The following is a 22,344-nucleotide window of genomic DNA, read 5'->3' as shown; positions in this document are numbered from 1 at the left end:
TAAAAGGAATAATATGCGTACCTTTCAGTGAGATGTCACGTCAACCTCATTATGGGACTATGTAGTCTTAGAAAATTCAAAGAGAAAGCAAGAGACAAAGAAAAATCAAGAGGGAATACTCTGTACAGAGTCACACAGAAATTCATTTGACAAATATATTTATAATGAGAACGTTAATCATGAGAGCTGCTTGGCAACCTTTTCTCAGAAATAAAAACATAATACCACTTAATCTTTCTAGTTTTAACAGCTAAGAAGATCATCTACAGGTTCTCTAAATAAAGCTTTCAATGCCAGACAAGACCTCAACTTTAGCAAGAATACAGTAGCTTGGTATTTATCAAAGAGAGATATTATGCGGTCTGTATGCTTTCTCTTTTTCTTAATTTTATTTAAAAAGTGAATGTATCTACAAAATCTTCTATAGCTTGAGACCTCATTATTTCAGAGATCAGCAAGTTAAACACTCTTAAAAGAGATAAATGATTTAAGCTTTGGGAACTCCCAAGCTCCAAGCATTTTCTATTATAGATTCATGAAATGAACATATTTGGCTCAAGCCTTATGGTTTCTCAAAAATAAATATAATTATAGAAATTCAAAATAAATTAAATGTGTTCATATGTAATGTCCATACTTGAATCAGATTACCACCTGCCTGCTATGTCTATGCTAACTAATCAGATAACATTTTCTCAAAGATGATTTTCTCACCATCCCCAATAAAAAGCAGTACGCTATTTATTGTTTATAACAAAAACAAAACCATCATTCTGTTTCAGCATCATTCAAAACACGTTAAAAAATCACGTTTTGTGTCAATTATACATATTAAGAAGCTTCTAAAAAACCCCAAAATAAACAAGACAAAAGTAACTCTTATATTTCCTGTTTCTTACAAGCCTAAATTCCAAACTCCCCCAAAAAACAAAAAAACAAAAACAAAAACAAAAGACCTTAAATTGAAGGACTATAATGCAGTTTTAGAACCAATAATATATTTTAAAAAAAAAAAAGCAGCTTACTAGAAATCACTTTGGCAAACGGTCAAAAGCACATTTTAAAACTTCCCTTTATGCAAGGTGCTTACTCAATTTCTTCAGCCTGCGACTACATATTTTTATATTTGAAATCAGTTTTCTTTGTTCATTGTAACTACTTATTAGTGAACTAAGATTATCTACCTGGCAACAAACAGTTCCCTTGAGAGTTTGGATACATACCCAAAGCTGCTACTTTGATGATCACTGCTTGAATGTTAGATGATATCATTTCTCTGAGCAAATCTTCCTGGTTTCTCTGCCAAAGGTAGGCTAAAGGCTGGAGATTAAGCCTTTTACACCTACAAAATTAAAAGAAAAAGAAAATCAGATGTTATCTAAATGTTCTATACTTGGATCCATAGCAATCACTTTGATTTGAAACATAACGCTTCTTTCAAGGATTTTAGCATTGAAAATGCTTTTAAAAACGTATTTTGCATAATGAAGTTTAAATATACAACATAAACATATTTAATTTCCATGGGCTATGCATAAACTGATAAAAATGAAATTTCCAGACACACTAGAAATATTAATTTAGTAAGGCTCTAAGTTTAGAAATCTATGTAAAAGAGTTTACAAATGCCAGTATGTTCTCATTTTCTGTCGGTATCAAAATTTTGAAGCATCTGCAAAGTGGGCAAATGATTTATCCTAATAATATAACCAAATATTGATTAAATTAAAAATAACCATGGTTATGTGGACTATTCTTAATCTACTAACTTTAATTTTTTTTTTTGAGATGGAGTCTCACTCTGTTGCTGGAGTCCAGTGGCGCAACCTGGGCTCACTGCAACCTCCACCCCCGGTTCAAGTGATTCTCCTGCCTCAGCCTCCCAAGTAGCTGGGACTACAGCTGCATGCCTCCATGTTCAGCTAATTTTTATATTTTTAGTAGAGATGGGGTTTCACTATGTTGGCCAGGATGGTGTCAATCTCCTGACCTTGTGATCCTCCCACCTCGGCCTCCCAAAGTGCTGGGATTACAGGCGTGAGCCACTGTGCCTGGCCATGAATTTTTTTTTTTGAGAATTTGACTCTGAGTAAAAAGAAAATACTAAGAACAAAAAGTACAATTTATTTAGTTTCTAATATGCTTCAGGCATTGTACTAGATATTTTCCATTATTGGCACAGTAGAAAAAATATAGGTTTTGGAGTGAAGACACATATGGATTTGAAACCTCATTTTGTATTCTACCTGCATGGCTTTTGAAGTCAAGTAAAATCTAAGTCTTTGTGCTTAGTTTACTAGTTAACAAATAGGGGCAAAAATACTTCTTCTCCAAGTTCTTGAGAAGATTAAAAAATAAGAAAATGAAATAATCCTTTCCTTTCCTTCACACTCCACATCCAATCTACCACAATGCAGAATGTAATCATTCCTCATCATTACCACTGCTAACAACCTGGTCTGAGCCACCATTCTCTCTCATGTCAACATCCTTATTTCCTTCCCTGTTTCCACTGTCATCCTTTTAAAATCAATTTTCAATGAATTTTGGAGAGCAGCCAATATGATCCTTTCAAGACGTAAAAGAGATCATAGGATTCCTCTGCTCAAAACCCTCCAGTGGCTCCCCATCACTCCATGAATCTCACCCTGATTAGTTCATGCACTTTATCTCCTACTACTTACTCTCTTCTCACTCCATCCTATCACCTGCTGCCAGCTTACTCTGGTCTGTTGTTAGATTAGTTGTGTTCTCCCTTCCTTCATGCCTTTGCTTAAATGTCACTTTCTCAGAGAGGACTATAATTGTTTAATCGATTAAAGGTAATATAGATAAATAATATAGCACAATGCCTGGATAAAATAGGTATTCAATAAATGATAGTCAAAGCCAAATGACTTGCCCAAGTCATACAGTAATTGGCTGGGATCAGATTTCAAACCAAAAATATAGCTCTAAAACCCAGAGTCTATAAGTGTTTACAAATAAAACCCATTGTTCCTAGCATCTGTAAGGTTGCTTGTCCAAACTACTCTGACCTATACTGATCTCTCTCTCAGAGATCCCAATACTTACTAAATGTACCACATTTGGTCATTTACTCATACATGGCCTTAGAAATATCACTATTTTTTTTTTCATTTACATATACCCTGACTTTCAAAAAACCAAAACCTTCCTCATTGCAGAGACTGTTGCATGTAATTTTTCCTTTTTAAAATGTCTCAGAGCATCTAAAGCAATGCTGAGGCAGTTGATAAATACAAAAATAACAAAACGTGAACTACCCATGTAATACAAACACTAGTTCCTGCTGTCCTCTCATCCAGTGTTTAAAAGATTTACTTTTTATTAACAAAAAAGTTTTTCTTCCTGTTCTTATTGCAAAACTTGAGGTTGTTACTTTGAAATTCCTCAAAATCTCTGGATTATATGTAGACTTAAGTAAAATTTTTCAACCTATTTAAATTCTTTAACAGTTCAAAATATCATGGCTCAAATAAACTTACTCTGTAAATCACTGCTGAATTTGCACTTGTGACATCTATTAAACACTTTACATTCTGAAATTATAATAATACAACACAAACTACAAATTGGGCATAAGCTAATTCAAAATTGAGTTTGTAGACAATGGACTTCCAGTAACATTACTTTTGAAATTTCAGGAATAAAATTACTGCAGATATGCTTTATAATATAAAATTTGTTCATCTGTTCAACCATGTGTTGAAGTGTACCTGAGACTGTGTTTTGAGAAAGTCTCTACCCATGGGCATGACATGTGCCCTTCTTCCATACATATACATGTAATGGGCAGCCTCTTAATCAGGAGCACATTTTTACTTGGCTTTTTAACTTCCATAAATAGATGTCATCCCTATCTCCAGTTTGGCTACCCATTAAATCATGTGGGTTTGACTTATTAAAAGACACTAATTTTAAACTAAATAATTCTCAGAGAAAATGATCTAAAACTTGATGAAAATACTATTATTTCTAATATATTGCTTAATATGCAATCCATCTCCATCTGTAGATCAGCTCTTCTCAAATGCAGATCTAGGTTGAATGCAAGGAAAACTTTCTCAAAATACACATGCTTGACCTTCTTCCCCACTCCACCATCATCATCCATTGTCCAGAAATTCTAACACACCTCTAAAATGTAAGATCATATTTCTCTTCATTTAACTATGCTTTACTCTGTTTTCCCTTCATTCACTCTTAAAATTCTATACATTTTTTTAACTGCTTGAAATCCACCATGGAATTAGAGAGAAAATAAATAAAATAAAAATAAAACTTAAGTTTTCAAATCGATTAATATGTAGGTTATAAATGAGATAGTCAATAGGAATGTTATTTATCAAGAATATAAAAATACTATATAAATACAGCCATTATCTAATTCAATTTACCCTTTCAACTAGCAAAATAATTTATTTGCTGGTCAAATTGTACTTAAGAAAAATACTGGAGTCCCGTTTTCTTTGTTAATATAATTATGCCCGGAATCTCTATACAATGTTGTATTTATCTAAATAAATTAAAAATGAAACATAAATTCATTCAGCTGGTATCTTGCCAGGCCGATATTAAATAACCAATATTATCATTTAACCTCATGATTTTTGAATAGATCAATAGAACTGACTGTTTTGCTATGTGCAGCTACAGACTTCACTAGTGCTCCCTTCCTTAGGAGAGTGGAGAGGGGCTAGGAGGAGGGGAGCAACATCCTAAACTTCCCTGAAAGTTAAATGGCTAATATATGAAAATATTTCAATCACATTAAGTATTTTTGGACAAGAATTGAATTATATGAAGCAAAGAGGAGATGACTCCTTAGTAAGCATTTTTTCCTCTAAAATACTACTGTATTCTTATCTCTTGATTTTTATTACAAATGATGAGTTAAAACAGTAACAGGATATACTAAATCAAATAAGTTAAAAATAATACTTCTCACTAAAAACTGTCTCAACTATATTATAGATTATTTTCGTTACAGTAAATAAGTTTTCTCATATGTGATATAAGGATAGAAAAAAGTAAAAGCATGACTTTTGTTATTTAGGTGAATATATACATTTAGTTCCATGGAGCACGTAGAATACCATACCTATTTATTATTTAAATATAATTACTGATTTTCCATTTATTTATATTCTTAAAATACATACACTTTTAAAATTAGCAAATTAATGTTTTCTTACACATTTTCCACTCGAACACGCTGATAATCAGAAAGTATAGCACCTACTGATATCCCCTCTACTTCTTCTTTTTCCTGAAAATAAAGAAAAACAGCCATAACTTTAAAAATAAAGTAACAAATGGCTCCACATCATGCTCTGAAAATTATAAATGAACTGTGTCTCATTTAGAAGACTACCTCAAAGAAGAGTAATTTACTGAAAATATAATCGACATTCAGAAAAAATTTACATATATTTAAATCATTCTCTCAACTGTGAGAAAAATAATTATGGTTTTACTTAAAATTTAAATAACGAGAGATCCCTTTTCATGGAGAAAGCAAAGACTTAGGCAGCACTTCCAAATTGTTTCACACTTAACATATTTTTAAAGACTCCCTGATGTTCGATGGAAACTTTTGAGAAATTTCTATTTAAGGACAATATTTTCCCAGATTGAGTAACTTCTTTTAATTGAAAATTTAAAATTTTTTAAGTTAAAAAAATTAAAAATTAAGCAATGGTATAAATATTTAAGGGAGCACAATAATTTCTATCTAAATCTTAGACAAAAATATTTGAAATCGGAGTATCCAGAAAGCAGAAATAGTAGTATCCAGAGTAGCGGCATTGCCTGGATAACAATATAGCACAGTTGATAAAGAATTCTAACATGCGAAGGAAGCAGTGAGTTATTGTCAACATGGTTGCAACTGAGAGCATCCAGCAGTATATCCAGCATGGTCCCACAGGAATGACAACTATTCTGTCTAGCATACTCATTAACGAGCTAGAGGGGAAATGTAAATTCAAGTATGATCAAGTTTGCAGATGATACAAAGCTAGAATGGATTAAAAAGAAAAGAAAAGAAGATTAATCAAGTACATGGATGGATTATGGACAACTTGGGGATTTGAAAGGACGGTCCAAGATGAGATTTAGTGTAAAAAAGTATAAGATAATACACTTAGGGAAGAATAATACACAATAGGGGAATAAACTGGGGAACTGTTATCTAGAGAACAGATAAGAAGAAAGTGATTAGGAAGTAATTACTAATAAAAAACTGAATAGAAATTCTCTGAATAGGTGTAAAAGAAAATCCATCCTAGCCTATGGATGTACAAAAGAAACTACTTCTGAGAGATCACTTCATTATGAATACTCTGGCTTTACCAAACTTGGACAATGAGAAAAAAGTGTTTCACAGAAAACAAACGTTAGTATTTCAAGATATACTAAAAAAACCCCTGTGTACCCTAAAAGAATGCCATAATAAATAAACAAAAACATGCAAAAGGAATTTTTCATGTCTTTAAAGCCTATTCAAAATTTGCCCTCCAAAATGATAGAGGGCAAATCACCCCAAAATAAAACAATTATTTTTATCAGATAAGGTTTCAGGAAAAGAGCTATTTCTTTTACTTTCTTATTTCAGCAACTTTGTGAGAACATTTGCTTATAACCTTTCCCTAACCTTCCTAGTATTTTTTCTTTTTCATAAAGTCATTGTACTCATTAGAAAAAATCATGGCATAGAGTTCTTTATTAAATGCACATACAGCATAGATCAGAGTTGTTGACTAATGTTATCAAAAGACGTTACCAAATTTTAGTTATATCCCTGTATCATACAGATGTTTATCTGAAGTTCTGTTATAAAAATAATGAAAGACTAAATACTATAGATTTATATGAGTGGATATATATTTCTCTAGAGATCATGGAAACAAAGAAAAGAGCCATTGGTATATCCTTCCTTAAGTCAAAGCACTATTAAAATAATAATTGGAATTTATTATCCATTTGCCATGCACTAATGTGATATGATTTTTATTTAATGCTTACCACAACCCTAAAACAATTTCTTCTTTGTATACATGCATTCTGTGGAATTCTCTTCTACTCCTATCTATTTTATTTTTTTATTTTTGTTTTTATTTGTTTATTTTGAGACAGAGTCTCACTCGCTGTTGCCCAGGCTGGAGTGCAGTGGTGAGATGTCAGTTCTGGGTTCAAGTGATTCTTGTGTGTCAGCCTCCAGAGTATCTGGGACTACAGACATGTGCCACCATGCCCGGCTATTTTTTTTTCTATTTTTAGTAGAGATGGGGTTTCACCGTGTTGCCCAGGCTGATCTTGAACTCCTGGATTCAACTGATCTGCCTGCCTTGGCCTCCGAAAGTGCTGGGATTACAGGTTTGAGCCACCACACCTGGCTCCATCTACTTTATTTTTTATTTGATAACACTTAACTATTCAGCACTAAGTAAATTCTGACTATTCTTCAACACTGAACCTACATATAGATCATTAGTTGTATTTGTTCAATATTTTTTTTTTAAGGCCTTCTGGGTTCAAGTGATTCTTGTACCTCAGCCTCCTGAGGAGCTGGGATTACAGGTGTGCGTTGTGTCACCAATTCCAGCTAATTTTTGTATTTTAGTAGAGACAGGGTTTTTCCATGTTGCCTAGGCTGGTCTCAAACTCCCAACCTCAACTGATCTGCCTGCCTTGGCCTCCCAAAGTGCTGGGATTATAGGTGTGAGCCACAGCACCTGGCCCAATAATTATACTTACTACTGTCTGATAGAAATCCAGCCCTCTTACTTACTAGCTCTGTGATTTTGAATGCTACTGAATTTCTCTGTGTCTGTTTCCTTATCTATAACGTCAGGATAAAAAAATATCAGTTCCTGTTTTCTAAGGTTATTGTGGAGATTAAATAAAATAATTCAGGCAAGCAACACAGTATCCAGCACCTATTAAACATTCAGCAGATATTTTCTCCTTTCATTATTATGATATTTACCATTCCTATTATTTCTGTAACTACCTGTGTTACTACTTCTACTATTATCACTGCTGACTATTACTACAGTCATCCCTCAATGTCAGCAGGGGACTGTTTCCAGGAATCCCCTCTGCAAATCAAAATCCACAGATTCTCAGGTCCACTACATAAAACAGTGCAGTATTTGCATACAACCAAGGCATGTCCTTACATAAACTTTAAAGTCTCCAGATTATCTATAATATCTAGTACAATGTAAATGCTACATAAATAGTTGCTATACCGGCCGGGCGCGGTGGCTCAAGTCTGTAATCCCAGCACTGTGGGAGGCCGAGGCGGGTGGATCACGAGGTCGAGAGATGGAGACCATCCTGGTCAACATGGTGAAACCCCGTCTCCACTAAAAATACAAAAAAATTAGCTGGGCATGGTGGTGCGTGCCTGTAATCCCAGCTACTCAGGAGGCTGAGGCAGGAGAATTGCCTGAACCCAGGAGGCGGAGGTTGCGGTGAGCCGAGATCGTGCCATTGCACTCCAGCCTGGGTAACAAGAGCGAAACTCCATCTCAAAAAAAAAAAAAAAAATAGTTGCTATACTGTATTTTTAAATTTTTATTTTTATTTTTTATTAGATTTTCCTCATAATATTTTTGATCTACAGTTGGTTGAATCCATGGATGTGGAATCCGTGGATACAGAGGGCTGACTGTACTGCTTTCCAGCAGAGTCAGACCTGAATAATCCAGGGATAAGAAAGATTTCTGCTGATTCCTTAATCATTACAAATGCAACTACAAACTTCAAATAAAGAGCCAAATACATATTTAAAAGATAAAGATCTACCACACAGTCAATCTGCTCCTTAGAAAAAACATAGCTAGGCTCAGGTTCTGATTCCTAAACCACCTCATTTGGGAGAAAAAGTCAGTAAATAAACAATAGCAATGGAAGTGTCAGCAGAGAAAGAAAGAGAATGGCTACTAACAAAAAAGATACACTGAGACAGCATAAAGACAGCCAAATGAATCACCTGTGTCATAGTCAAAATAAAAATAAATATGCTACAGGAAATTAGTCATATAGACTCTGGGACCCTATCCTTACTCATTTTTTAAACCAACTCAACTGAGGTATAATCATGTACAATAAACTGTATACAGTTAAAATGCACAATTCAATGATTTTGGATTGAAACCAGCTAAAGTGGTACCATAATCAAGATAGAGATAATTTCAGTTATTCCCAAACACTTCTTTGTGCCCTTTGCAGCCCAACTCTCCGTTCAACCCTGGACAGAGATAACGAGAAGGCTGTTGCATAGGTACGTACATGGCAATGTGGTTTGCTGCCTCCATCCCCCTGTCACCTGTATCTGGCATTTCTCCCATGTTATCCCTCCCCAACCTCCCTAACCCCACTGTCCCTCCTTATTCCCCTACAACAGACCCCAGTGTGTGATGTTCTCCTCCCTGTGTCCATGTGTTCATATTGATCAACACCTGTCTATGAATGAGAACATGCAGTGTTTGCTTTTCTGTTCTTGTGTCAGTTTGCTGCGAATGATGGTTTCCAGATTCATCCATGTCCCTACAAAGGACACAAACTCATTGTTTTTTATGGCTGCATAGTATTCGATGGTGTGTTATGTGCCACATTTACCTTGTCTAGTCTATCACTGATGGACATTTGGGTTGGTTCCAGGTCTTTGCTATTGTAAACAGTGCCGAAATGAATATAGGTGTGCATGTATCTTTATAACAGAATTATTTATAATCTTTGGATATATACCCAGTAATGAGGTTGCTGGGTCAAAAGGAATTTCTAATTCTAGGTCCTTGAGGAATTGCCACACTGTCTTCCAAAATGGCTGAACTAACTTAGACTCCCACCAACAGTCTAAAGTGTTCCTATTTCTCCACATCCTCTCCAGCATCTGTTGTCTCCAGATTTTTTAATGATCGCCATTCTAACTGGCATGAGATGGTATCTCAATGTGGTTTTGATTTGCAGTTCTCTAATGACCAGTGATGATGAGCATGTTTTCTTATGTTTGTTGGCCTCATATATGCCTTCATTTGAAAAGTGCCTGTCCATATCCTTTGCCCACTTTTGAATGGGTTTGTTTTTTTCTCATAGTTCTCCTTTAGTTCTTTGCAGATTTTGGATATTAGCCCTTTGTCAGACGGGTAGATTGCACAATTTTTTTTCCCATTCTCTTGGTTGCCAGTTCACTCTAATGATTGTTTCTTTTGCTGTACAGAAGATCTGGAGTTTAATTAGATCCCATTTATCTATTTTGGCTTTTGTTGCCAATGCTTTTGGTGTTTTAGTCACCAATTCCTTGCCTATGCCTATGTCCTGAATGGTTTTGCCTAGGTTTTCTTCTAGGGTTTTTATGGTGTAAGTCTTATGTTTAGGTCTTTAATCCATCTGAAGTTAATTTTAGTGTAAGGTGTAAGGAAGGGGTCTAGTGTCTGCTTTTTGCACATGGCTAGCCAGTTTTCCCAACACCATTTATTAAACAGAGAATCCTTTCCCCATTGCTTGTTTTTGTCAGGTTCGTCAAAGACCAAATGGTTGTAGATGTGTGTGGTTTCCTCCGAGGCCTCTGTTCTGTTCCACTGGTCTATATATCTGTTTTGGTACCAGTATCATGCTGTTTTGATTACTGTAGCCTTGTAGTATATTTTGAAGTTAGGTAGCTTGATGCCTCCAGCTTTTTTCTTTTTGCTTAGAATTGTCTTGACTATTCAGGCTCTCTTTTGGTTCCATACGAAGTTTAAAGTGGTTTTTACCAGTTCTGTGAAGAGGGTTCATAGGTAGCTTGATGGGAACAGCGCTGAATGTATAAATTACTTTGGGCAGTATAGCCATTTTCACAATATTGATTCTTCCTAACCATGAGCACAGAATGTTTTTCCATCTGTTTGTGTCCTCTCTTATTTCCTTGGACAGTGGTTTGTAATTCTCCTTCAAGAGTTCCTTTAAATCCTTTGTTAGTTGTATTCCTAGGAATTTAAAAACAGGTTTTCTTCTTCAATGTAGTAGAAATGCCCAGAGCCTAGTCATGGCGATGCCTGCCTAGCACAGGTGCAGAACAGCTTTATTTATCTCTGGGTTTGTCCAGTCATTCCGAATGTCATTCAGCTGGTTATCAAGATCCACAAGCATCTGGTAGTACCAGCTGTCCAGGAGCGATGCTGAGATCCTCTGTGCCTGTGGACAGTCTTCACAGTAGTCATGGTGTGGGTCTTTGCATTGCCATCGGTTCTCATGGTGCTCGTATACATGGATTGTAGGCACTATGAAGTACATCGTAAACTTGGTGTTGTCTACCATGATGAAGTGCAGTGTCACTGAAGCCCTCGGCAATTCTGAGGGCCACTTTCTCTGCAACCTGGTTTGGACTGGCATTCTTTACTTGCTCATTAGCAAGGTAATAACCGGAAATCACATAGTTATGATCTTTGCACCATGAATCAATCAGGGTAAGGGCCACCTCCAGCATGGGGGCGAGGGCCAGGTGCCGTGGAAGAGGAGGATGTAGTCCACGAAAAGGGTACGGTATGCGCCTGGGCCACCCAGGGGGACGTGCTCCTTATGCGGCTTCTGCTTCTCTGCCACCAGGAGCCTGCTGACGGTGCAATGCAGGTACTTGGCACCGTGCAGCACCATCTTGCAGTAGACCTGGGTGGTTGGCTTCGCTCTAAGCATGCTGACCCAGGAGGGCCTGGGAGGGCCCTGAGCACACGGCTTAGGCCTGGACCTGCTGCCTTGCCGCACGGTGCCTCAGCAGAGAAGCGGGACAAGGTGGCGGTCAGTGATGGCACGGCAGCAGACTGGTGGGGACCCGAGGCCCGGCCCTGCTCGGGTCTTGGTTCCTCAAAAAGCGCAGGGCTAATGTTTCTAATTTAAATGACTATTAAGTGAGAAAGAAAATATATTAATATTTTAAAAGAAAATACTCCGTTTATTTAGTTTGGCATCAATTTGTTTGCTAGGTATCTTTGTGTGGCTCATACTGTCACAACAAAATACCATGTAGACTGGGTTGCTTAAACAACAGAAATTTACTTTCGTACAGTTATGGAGGGCAGAAGTCCAAGTTCAAGGTGCCAGCATGAATTCTCTTGGACTCTGTTAAGGCTTCTCTTCCTGGCTTATACATCATCTTGCTGTGTTTTCACAGGGTTCCAGGGGTGGCAGAGCAATCTCCTTTCTGGTGTCTTTTCTTACAAGGATACTAATTCTATCACTGAGGGCCTCACTTTCATAAGCTCATCTAAACCTAACTATCTCCCAAAGGAGATCCAAATACCGTCCAAGTACATCTCCAAATATTTGAGGTTAGGGCTTCAATATATGAATTTGGGGTAGGGGGCATAATTTAAGTTTATAGCACTATCCAAAATAAATAAGACTGTTAGGTACACTGAATACAACTCTGGAGCTCAAGAGAGTACAGGAATATATGTGGGTATTGTCAGCTTATACTTGAAGCCATGGGAGCAAAGAAGAATCTCAAGAGGTAGGATATAGGGTGAGAAGAGGGCTGAGTAGAAGACCCTGGGGGTACACCAACATTTAAGGAGGAGGAGGAGAAGGAAAATCCAGTGAAGATGTTGGAAAAAGAGTAGTCATAATGACGGATGACATAACCAGGATAAAATAATGGTGTGTGCACAAACGTACAGAAAATTTTGATGAAAAGGCAAGGATAAAGTACAATATTAGCAAGTACCCAGCATGCACTAAGATTTATGTTAGGTACTTTGTATATCTTATTTCAGTTATTCCTCATAACAATCCAAAACACTATTAAACTGATTTTATATGTGAAAAAAACAAGGTGCTTAATTCATTCAAGTTGACAAAGCTGGTAGATAAAATACCAAGCCTTCAAATTAAGGACTGTGTACCAAGGACAGCTGTGATCTTTCTTACTGACATAGTACTACATGCCATAGAAAGGTCAACAAAACCATTGTATTTTACCATTAGGAGGTTGACTGTGACCATTTAGGAGAAAGCTGCAGTCACGATTCACAGGAAAAATAAACATCTGAAGGAAAGCCACATATGCTGCCAGTTCTTCAAAGAATGAATTTCAGATCCTCAGACGAAAAAAAGTGTATAATTAATCAATGAATGATTATCTATTACTAAATTTAATAGAATTTGGAGATTTTAATTTATAATAAATTACATTTTTGTCATCAAGACAACCAAAAGCTAATCAAGTAGTAGAGACCAAAGGGGAAGAAAATAGAAATTAAAGATAATAATGTTAGTAACTGAGAAGCTAGAGACAAAGACTGGACCCTAAATAGGCTGGCACATTGCTTAACCACAGGAGCTCTCTGACACAAGTGAAACTACATTCAGCTTAGGCCATTATCACTATTAATGATGATACGTAAGTTCAACTCAGGAAATAAAGTCAGCAATAGCATTACTGAGTGTTAGAAATAGTAGTGTATAATGTCATTAAATATTTATATTAGTTATTGCTCTCAACAACACTCAGAGGTAGATTATCATTACCATCCTAATTTTGGAAATATGGGACATTAACTGATTCTTACAAAGTCAACTATGACTAAATTAGAAAAGCAAGCATCACATGCCAATTTGCTGCTTAGAATACTTTTCCTCCCCAATCTTTGTCAATATAAATCACACCTGCAAGACTGCCAAGAAGCTAATCCAGGCAGCTGTCTGACCTATGTCAACAATTTTAACAATAGAGAGGGCATTTCCTAAAGCAAACAGATACTCACAAACTGGTTAAAAAAAACAGGTTCATTACTAGAACAATTTCTATACCTATCTGTAGGCAAAAGGATAGTTATATCAATAATTTATTCAGAAAGAGCCAATAAATATATCAACACTATGTTTAAGAATCCAAGAGCTGAAACTATATCATCAATCATGATTCTCAGAATATGTTTTTTTTTTTTTTTTTTTTTTTTTTTTTTTGAGGAGTCTCACTCTGTTGTTCAGACTGGAGTGCAGTGGCATCATCTCGGCTCACTGCACTCTCCTGGGTTCAAGCAATTCTCCTGCCTCAGCCTCCAGAGTAGCTGGGACTACAGGCATGTGCCACCATGTCAGGCTAATTTTTTGTATTGTTTGTAGAGACAGGGTTTCACCAGGCTGGCCAGGCTGGTCTCGAACTCCTGACCTCGTGATCTGCCACCTCACTCCCCCGCAAAGTGTTGGGATTACAGGTATAAGCTATTGTGCCCTACAGGAGTGAGCCACAGTGCCCAGCCAGAATATATTTTTAATTGTTAATGTGCAAAGAAAAGTCACTGCAATCTCCAAGTTCCTCCACCAAGGGTGTGAAGCACTATGTAGGAAAGATTTTTGCAACTAGAAATGCACGGAAGTATGCATCCACATGTACATACATGCTGTACATGTCTAAGTCAAGTGCAGCCTTTGGTCTTCTAAATAAAATGAAAGAAATTATTACTTGTGGTCAGTTTTTGTTTCTGTTTGTTTGTTCTTTGGGAAAGAAAGATCAAGTCTTCTTTTGGATATATATGTGGCAAACTAACAATGATAAACCCTGGACAGTGGGAGTAGATGGAGAATGAGGGAAAGGGGTATGGACTTGTACTTTTTACTACATATCCTCTTGTATTTCTCAAACATTTTTTAAAAGAATATGTAAAAGGAAACTTTAAAAAATTCACATTGAAAAAGGAAAAACAGGGTAATGTTCTTCAAAGAACCACTCTGTTCTATACAGAAGGAAAGCTATATTTCTTTCCTAAACTTCCAGCATTTGGATATCCTAGGTAAAACACTCTTGAACTCTTGAGTTAGGTTATAGATTCAACAAAGCTCCTGATCCAGCACATATATCCATCCCACACAGAAATCCTTCCATATTGCTCCTCATTTTAGGAAATGGCACAATATGTATATTGTTATTCAGGCCCAAAACTTTAGATTCATTCATGATTTATCTTTTACTTATGACAAGCATTCTATCAATCAGTAGTTCTGTTAGCTTCACCTTCCAAAAATATCCAGATTCCAACCACTCTCATCACCTTCACTACTACCACTCTAGTCCTAATAACCACCACCCCTTAATTTGACTATCAACATAGCTTCCTAACTAGCCTCCGTAAGTCCACCCTTTCTCCCTACAGTCTATCTCCATAAAGAAACAGAGTGATCTTTCAGAATACAAGCCTCAGCATGTAGCTTCCCCAATTCAAATTCTCCAGTGATTTCCCATTCTACTTAAGAGTAAAATCCAAGCTCCTTGCAGATAGCCTTAAAGGTATGATATGCCTGGACCCTGCCAACCTCTCTGATATCACCACAGACTACTGCTTTCCTGAGTATACTCCACTGATCCACACTGGAGTCCTTACTGCTCCTCAAACACCTATGCTTGTTTCCATCTCAAGGTCTCTGGGCTTACCTTCCCCTGTGCCTATAAGACACCTCCCCTAGAATTTATCTCACATGTTCCCTCACTTCTTCCAGGTCTCTGTGAAAATATCTCAGACAGAACTTCTCTAACTTCCCTTTCTAAAATATCCCTCCTATCCTTTCACCAACACTTTCTATGTCCTTGCCCTGGCTTTATTTTCTTCACAGTACTACCTAAAATTCTATCATTTTTAAAAAAATTAAATATTTATTTTTAAAATGTCTGTCTCAGCTCCATGATGGTACTTGGTCCTGTTCCCACTGTAATCTCAGCTCTGGAAAAGTACCTGGTATAATACTGAATAAATATTTATAACTGAACGATGTTGACTACATAAAATTACAGTGTTTCTGTACTTAATCACCTAAATCAAAGACAATAAATAAAAATAACATTACCATTTGGTAATATACATAGCAAAGGGTATCTGTCTTTCAAATCAATATGGGATGAATTAACACAATAAGAGTAAAAATGAGGAAAGGATATTATTAGGTAATTTTTAAGGGAATAAACACAAATAATTAATTTCAACCTCTTTAAAAAACAAAGAAAATATAAAGTAAAATTAGGTATTTTTTGTCAAACAGATATATATGAGTGTGTTTGCATGTGTGTGTGTGCATGTGTGTGTGTGTGTAAAATCTGATTAATACTAAGACTGAAGGTTGATAAGTGTATGGGGAATTGCATAATCTCATATGGCACCGATAGGGCTGTTATTAGTCCATCCTTTCTGAAAAACAATTTTGTAGTATATATCATTAACCTTTATAATGTTTATTCTCTTAGACCAGAAATTTCAAATGTATATTCAGAAATGTAGTCTATAAAAATAATTGTAAATGTGAACAAGTTTATATATAAAAATACTTATCATATTTGTATTCTACATGTAAGTGGAACAAAAATTAGAAAACCCTAAAATCCTAAACAATAGAATGGTTCAGCGAACTGTGGTACATTTAGAAGAGGGAAAACAAGGCAGCCATTAAGATATATTTTCTTTTTTGTTTTTTTTTGTTTTTTGTTTTTTGTTTTTGAGACGGAGTTTCGCTCTTGTTACCCAGGCTGGAGTGCAATGGCGCGATCTCGGCTCACTGCAACCTCCGCCTCCTGGGTTCAGGCAATTCTCCTGCCTCAGCCTCCTGAGTAGCTGGGATTACAGGCAAGTGCCACCATGCCCAGCTAATTTTTTGTATTTTTGGTAGAGACGGGGTTTCACCATGTTGACCAGGATGGTCTCGATCTCTTTACCTCATGATCCACCCGCCTCGGCCTCCCAAAGTGCTGGGATTACAGGCTTGAGCCATCGTGCCCAGCTAAGATATATTTGCGAAGGATATGTAATATAAGGAACTACTAATGACATACAGCTAAGTGTAGCATATGCACATAAAGTACATACTAAAATGTTTTTTTTTTTTTTTTTTTTGAGACAGTCGTGCTCTGTGGCCAAGCTGGAGTGCAGTGGCACAATCTCAGCTCACTGCAACCTCTGACTCCCTGGTTCAAGCTATTCTCCTGCCTCAGTCTCCCAAGTAGCTGGGATTACAGGCATATGCCACCATGCCCAACTAATATTTGTATTTTTAGTAGAGACAGAGTTTCACCATGTTGGCCAAAATGGTATTGATCTCCTGACCTAATGATCTGCCTGCCTCGGCCTCCTAAAGTGTTGGGGTTACAGGCATGAGCCACCGTGCCCATCCTAAAATATGTACTTTTTGAAATAGTCATAAGTGTAGAAAGAGAACCAGAAATAGACCAAAGTATAGTAATTCTTATTTCTCAATATTATTTCATTTTTGCTATTTCCAACTTTGTATTTTAAATATTTTTATAACCCATGTATTACTTTCTTAACTAGAGGGAAATGATATTAAAAATACATTATCTCTTATCCCATATACTGGTAAGCTGTCAGACACAATCATTCATATATTTATCAAACAGTAATTTTTAAAGTCCCACTCTCTGACAGGTCCTATACTAAGAAAGTTAAACACATTAAAAAACAGCACAGTTGATGTTCTTAAAAAGTTAAAATCTAGTGATAAGAAATATAGAGGAATGGACATATGAAGAAGTAAGTCAAATATGTGACATAAGTCTATATATATTACTTTAGACCACAAGGGAGACAATTATTGCCTATAGGATAACACTAGGAAATATTTTCTTAAAAAAATTACACTCCGCCCCAAATCCACAGAATATACATTGTGAAGAGTGTAATTTTTTTAAGAAAATATTTCCTAGTGTTATCCTATAGGCAAAAAAAAAAAATATATATATATATATATACTCCAGACATGAAATAGTCAGAAATGTTGATTCTTTGTCTTTCTAGATTATAAGAAAATAGATTTATAACAGATAACAGCTCCTACTGATGTCTTCCTACATCTTCCTTAACATAGAATTTATGTACAAAATTAGACAATTTATTTTTCAAAAAAACAAATCAGGTTCTAAAAAGAAATGAAAATAATTTATCTGCCTACAAATTCTCACAATCCTAACTCTTGGTCTCCATTTGGTACTGATGGCGTGCTTGAATATTCTATTAAAAACCAATCAATAAGAGCCTAATACATCATTAGTACTATGCTAATCACCAAAACATGCACCTGTCTATAAGAGTTTATAACCTAGTCCTAGAGACTTGTTAATCACTACTCTCAAAACCAGTGGATTAGACTGTCAAGAACATACACACGAGGATAGAAATGGATTTCTATTATAAAATGTACCCAATGTTGTGCTATTCATATGCAAAGTGTTACCATATTGCAGCTAAAAGGCAACCAATACTGAGTTCGAGATGATGAAAGCAATCAGCCATATGGTCATAGTGATGATTACAAGTTTAGAAGAAGGGATTAAAGGTAGAAATCTAGACCCAAATTAGACTGTTGACTCAATATCCACTTGTCTCAATATAGAAATGTTGGCTCACAGAGCCAACAGGTAAGCTGAAAACAAGCTGTCCTTTCTTACAAATGAAAACAAGATCTACTTATTCCAAAGATAACAAGATATGCAGATTGCATTTATCGGGGATATTATTTTCTTTAAAAAATGCCTCAGTTACCAGTATTATTCTGTTAATGAAAAAAAAATGATCTTCTGAATTCAAAGTGTTTTTCATCTGAAAGGCATTCTAACATTTTTAATATGAACCATTCATTTAAAAACCACACTTGCATTATAGATATGAGGGAAGTATTTGGACTTCTGGTAACATGACATTATTAAATAAACAATTGTGAATGCCAACAATGTTCTAGGGCCTGGAAAACTAAGCGAGGAATGTACATGGCAAGTATAGCATTAGATGCTTTTTCCTTAAACCTCCAATTTATCACTTTGGTAGAATTACACAAGTCTAGGCTAATAAAAATAACCAAAGAAATGAATATTATCTTAAATAATTCTAAAAGTGACACTTAGAATTTCAAGTAATATATTCAGGCATCTAATTAAAATATTGCTAGACTAGTTAAAAAAATCTTTTGTTTTTTTCTTAAAATCATCAATATAAAAAATTTGTAAAATGAAAAATGATCACCATCTGGAACTCTCCCATTAAACAGTGAGCTCATGACACTAATTTGTAGCATTATTATCTCCCATCGTGGGCTTTCATTAAAAAGGGGAAAAAGTTTTTATGGCTGAAAATAAAATAACAAAGAAATTGCAGAAGGGCATAATAATTTGTCAGTTATTTCCATTTAAAACAATTGTTATTTTACTTCTAAGTCTCCATGATAGTTGCAACAGTCTGAAGTCATTCCAGATTAAATTCAACCTACGTATGAAAATAAATCGAAGTCTGCACTAAAGTTGTTTATTTTCCTTGAGTTTCTGAAGCAACCATTTTGCTAAAAAGATAAGGTGGGGCCAGGCATGGTGGCTCACACCTTTACACCCAGCTACTATGGAGGCTGTGGTGGTAGGACTGCCTGAGCCTGGGAGATTGAGCTATGCGGTGATCCTGCCACTGGACCTCCAACCTAGGCAGCAGAGCAAGGTTCTGTCTCAAAAACTTAACAATTAAATTTAAAAAATTAAATAAATAAGAGGTGATATTTTGAGGACTTCTGGGAAATGCCTAAACAGCAAGCAACAAAAATTAAGAAAGAATTAGATGGTTCGATCCCTTATTCACCTAATTGCTTATTAGGAATATAAAGTAACACTCAAGAAGTATTCCTTTCTAAGCACCTCAGTTTGGTAATGTTCAACCTGTTTAGAAGCTGCTTTCTGAACTCATTTTCTAAGCTGCTAAGGAAATGTCCTTTGATTGTTTGAGATAACTTTAAAATGCAACTTATATTAACAGGACTATAAATATTCAAAAATCTATACTTAAGCTACCACTACCAAGAAAAAAATCATTTACGTAAAATTTCATTTGCAATCGTAGGACCATATTGAAATGCATACGGTTTTAAGATATTTAACAATGGGCATACATTCTAAGAAATGAGTCATTATGCTGTTTCATCATGTGAACATCACAGAGTGTATTTATATAAATCTAGATGGTAAAGCCTACTACACACCTCAGCTATATGGTATAGCCTATTACTCCTAGGCTATAAACTTGTACAGCATATTACTGTACTGAATACCAAAGGGAACTGTAACAATGGTAAATATTTGGGTATCTAAACTTATCTAAACATAGAAAAAGAACAGTTTTTATAGAAAAATACAATTAAAAAGATAAAAATGATACACCTTTATATGGCACTTACCATGACTGGAACTTACAGGACTGGAAGTTGTTTTGGGTTAATCAGTGAGTGAATTATGAGTGAATACAAAGACCATGGACATTACTGTATACTACTGTAGACTTTTAGCTTAAGCTGCACTAAATTTTCAAAAAAACTTCTTCCTTAAATAATAAATTAACCTCAGCTTATTTTAACTTTATTTTATTATTAATTAACTTTTTAATCTGTTTAACTTTTTTACATTTTGTAGTAACATTTGGAATAAAAAACACAAATAAATTGTATAAAGTATTTTTACAAAATACTTTAAGTCCTTATTCTATAAAGTTTTTTTCTATTTTAAAACATTTTATTTTTTACTCTTTAAACTTTTTTGTTTAAAACTAAGACACAAGGCCAGGTGTGGTAGTTCATGCCTGTAATTCCAGCACTTTGGGAGGCCAAGGCAGGTGGATCATTTGAGGTCAGGAGTTTGAGACTAGCCTGGCTAACATGGTAAAACCCTGTCTCTACCAAAAATACAAAAATTAGCTGGGTGTGGTGGCACGTACCTATAATCTTAGCTACTCAGGAGGCTGAGGCAGGGCAATCACTTGAACCCGGGAAGCAGAGGTTGCAGTGAGCTGAGATCATGCTACTGCACTTCAGCCTAGGTGACACAGTGAGACTTCATTTCAAACAAATAAACAAAACAAACAAAAAAACTAAGACGCAAGTACATGCAGTAGCCTAAGAGGGTTCAACATTATCAGTAATACTGTCTTCTTCCTCCACACTGGAAGGTCTTCAGGAGTAATGACTGGCATGCAGCTGTCTTTCCTACAATAAGGCCTTCTTGTGGAATACTTCAGAAGGACCGGCCTCAGGCTGTTTCACAGTTAATTTTTTTTTATAAGTAGGAGTACACTAAAAAATAACAACAAACACTCGATGTAGCAGATTTATTTACACCAGTATCACCACAAACGCATGAGTAAAATGTTGTGCTATGAAATTAAGATGGCTGTAATGTCAACAGGAGACAAGAATTTTTCAGCTCCATTATCTATGGAACCAACACCGTTTATGTGGTCCTTTGTTAACCAAAACATTGTTAAGTGGCACGGGCTATTTAAATAAATTTCATAGTCCATTAAACTCAATTTCTTGAATTGTATTTCACTGGATATAAATAAGGCTATTTCTCAAATTTCACTTTGCTTCAACAGTCACTCACCCAAACTGAATTTATCAAGAAACTATCTGCAAAGCATTGTACTTATCACTTTATTCTATGCATTATCTCATTTTATCATCCTAACAATTCTTCAAGAGAGTTTTTATTAACTTCACTTTACAGAAGAGAAAGATGAGGTCAAGAAGAGCTGTGTAACTTGTGCCTGATTTCTCAATAATAAATGAGATACAGAATTAAACAGCAGTTGAGTATCTGTGCGTAGAACAATCATCCCAAGTGAGTCACAGATCATCCTAGCCCCTGCCTTTTTCCTGCTGAAAACCCTTCAACAGTTAGATCTCACTCAAAATAAGACAGATCCCCCATTACCTCTCTACCTTCATCTACCATTCTCCCTTTCACAGTAGGAACAAGGGAAGTCTCTGGGGTGGGGGTCAAGACTAAGGAGCTAATGCTTGAACACAGTCATGAAGAAAGAGACTTAAGGGACCAAATCTGTAACCCCAATGGACAGGATTAACAGAGGTTATGGGGCACTGACAAAAACAGCAAAAGAGGGGGAAAAAACTGTTAAGAATGCTGGAAAGGTTAAGGCTGTTGAAAAGTGGGGAGTTACCAGAAGATGAGACTAAAAAGGCCAGGCAGAGGCTGGGCACGGCGACTCATGCCTGTAATCCTAGCACTTTGGGAAGTAAAGGCAGGTGGATCACCTGTTGTTAGAGGAGTTCAAGACCAGCCTGGCCAACAAGGTGAAATCCTGTCTCTGCTAAAAGTACAAAAATTAGCTGGGCATGGTGGCAGGTGCCTGTAATCCCAGCTACTTGAGAGGCAGAGGCAGGAGAATTGCTTGAACCCGGAGGCAGAGGTTGCAGTGAGCCGAGACCACGCCATTGCACTCCAGCCTGGGCAACGAGAGCAAAACTCTGTCTGAAATAAAACAAAACAAAACAATAAAAGGGGAGGCA

General features: G+C 36.0%; 1 protein-coding gene and 1 pseudogene across 11 annotated transcripts in view; both read right to left on the bottom strand.

Moving 5' to 3' along the window:
* Positions 1 to 22,344, bottom strand: part of DPH6 (diphthamine biosynthesis 6) — a 520,575-nt gene that overhangs the window by 423,990 nt on the left and 74,241 nt on the right. For all 11 annotated transcript variants that reach the window (XR_012516413.1, XR_012516414.1, XR_012516415.1 and 8 more), the window contains 2 exons: positions 5,220 to 5,293; positions 1,224 to 1,342 (listed from right to left, as the gene is read on the bottom strand). Coding sequence is in view for 8 of the 11 variants with exons in the window: in XM_074394120.1 (XP_074250221.1) it covers positions 1,224 to 1,342; positions 5,220 to 5,293 (193 nt within the window). In the remaining 3 variants the exon portion in view is untranslated. The remainder of the gene's footprint in view (positions 1 to 1,223; positions 1,343 to 5,219; positions 5,294 to 22,344) is intronic.
* On the bottom strand, positions 5,311 to 17,640 carry LOC141583655 (ER membrane protein complex subunit 8 pseudogene; annotated as a pseudogene).

This window comes from Saimiri boliviensis, chromosome 2 (genome assembly GCF_048565385.1).
Source record: "Saimiri boliviensis isolate mSaiBol1 chromosome 2, mSaiBol1.pri, whole genome shotgun sequence".
NCBI lineage: Eukaryota > Metazoa > Chordata > Mammalia > Primates > Cebidae > Saimiri > Saimiri boliviensis.
This window is presented reverse-complemented; position numbering and strand designations above follow the sequence as displayed.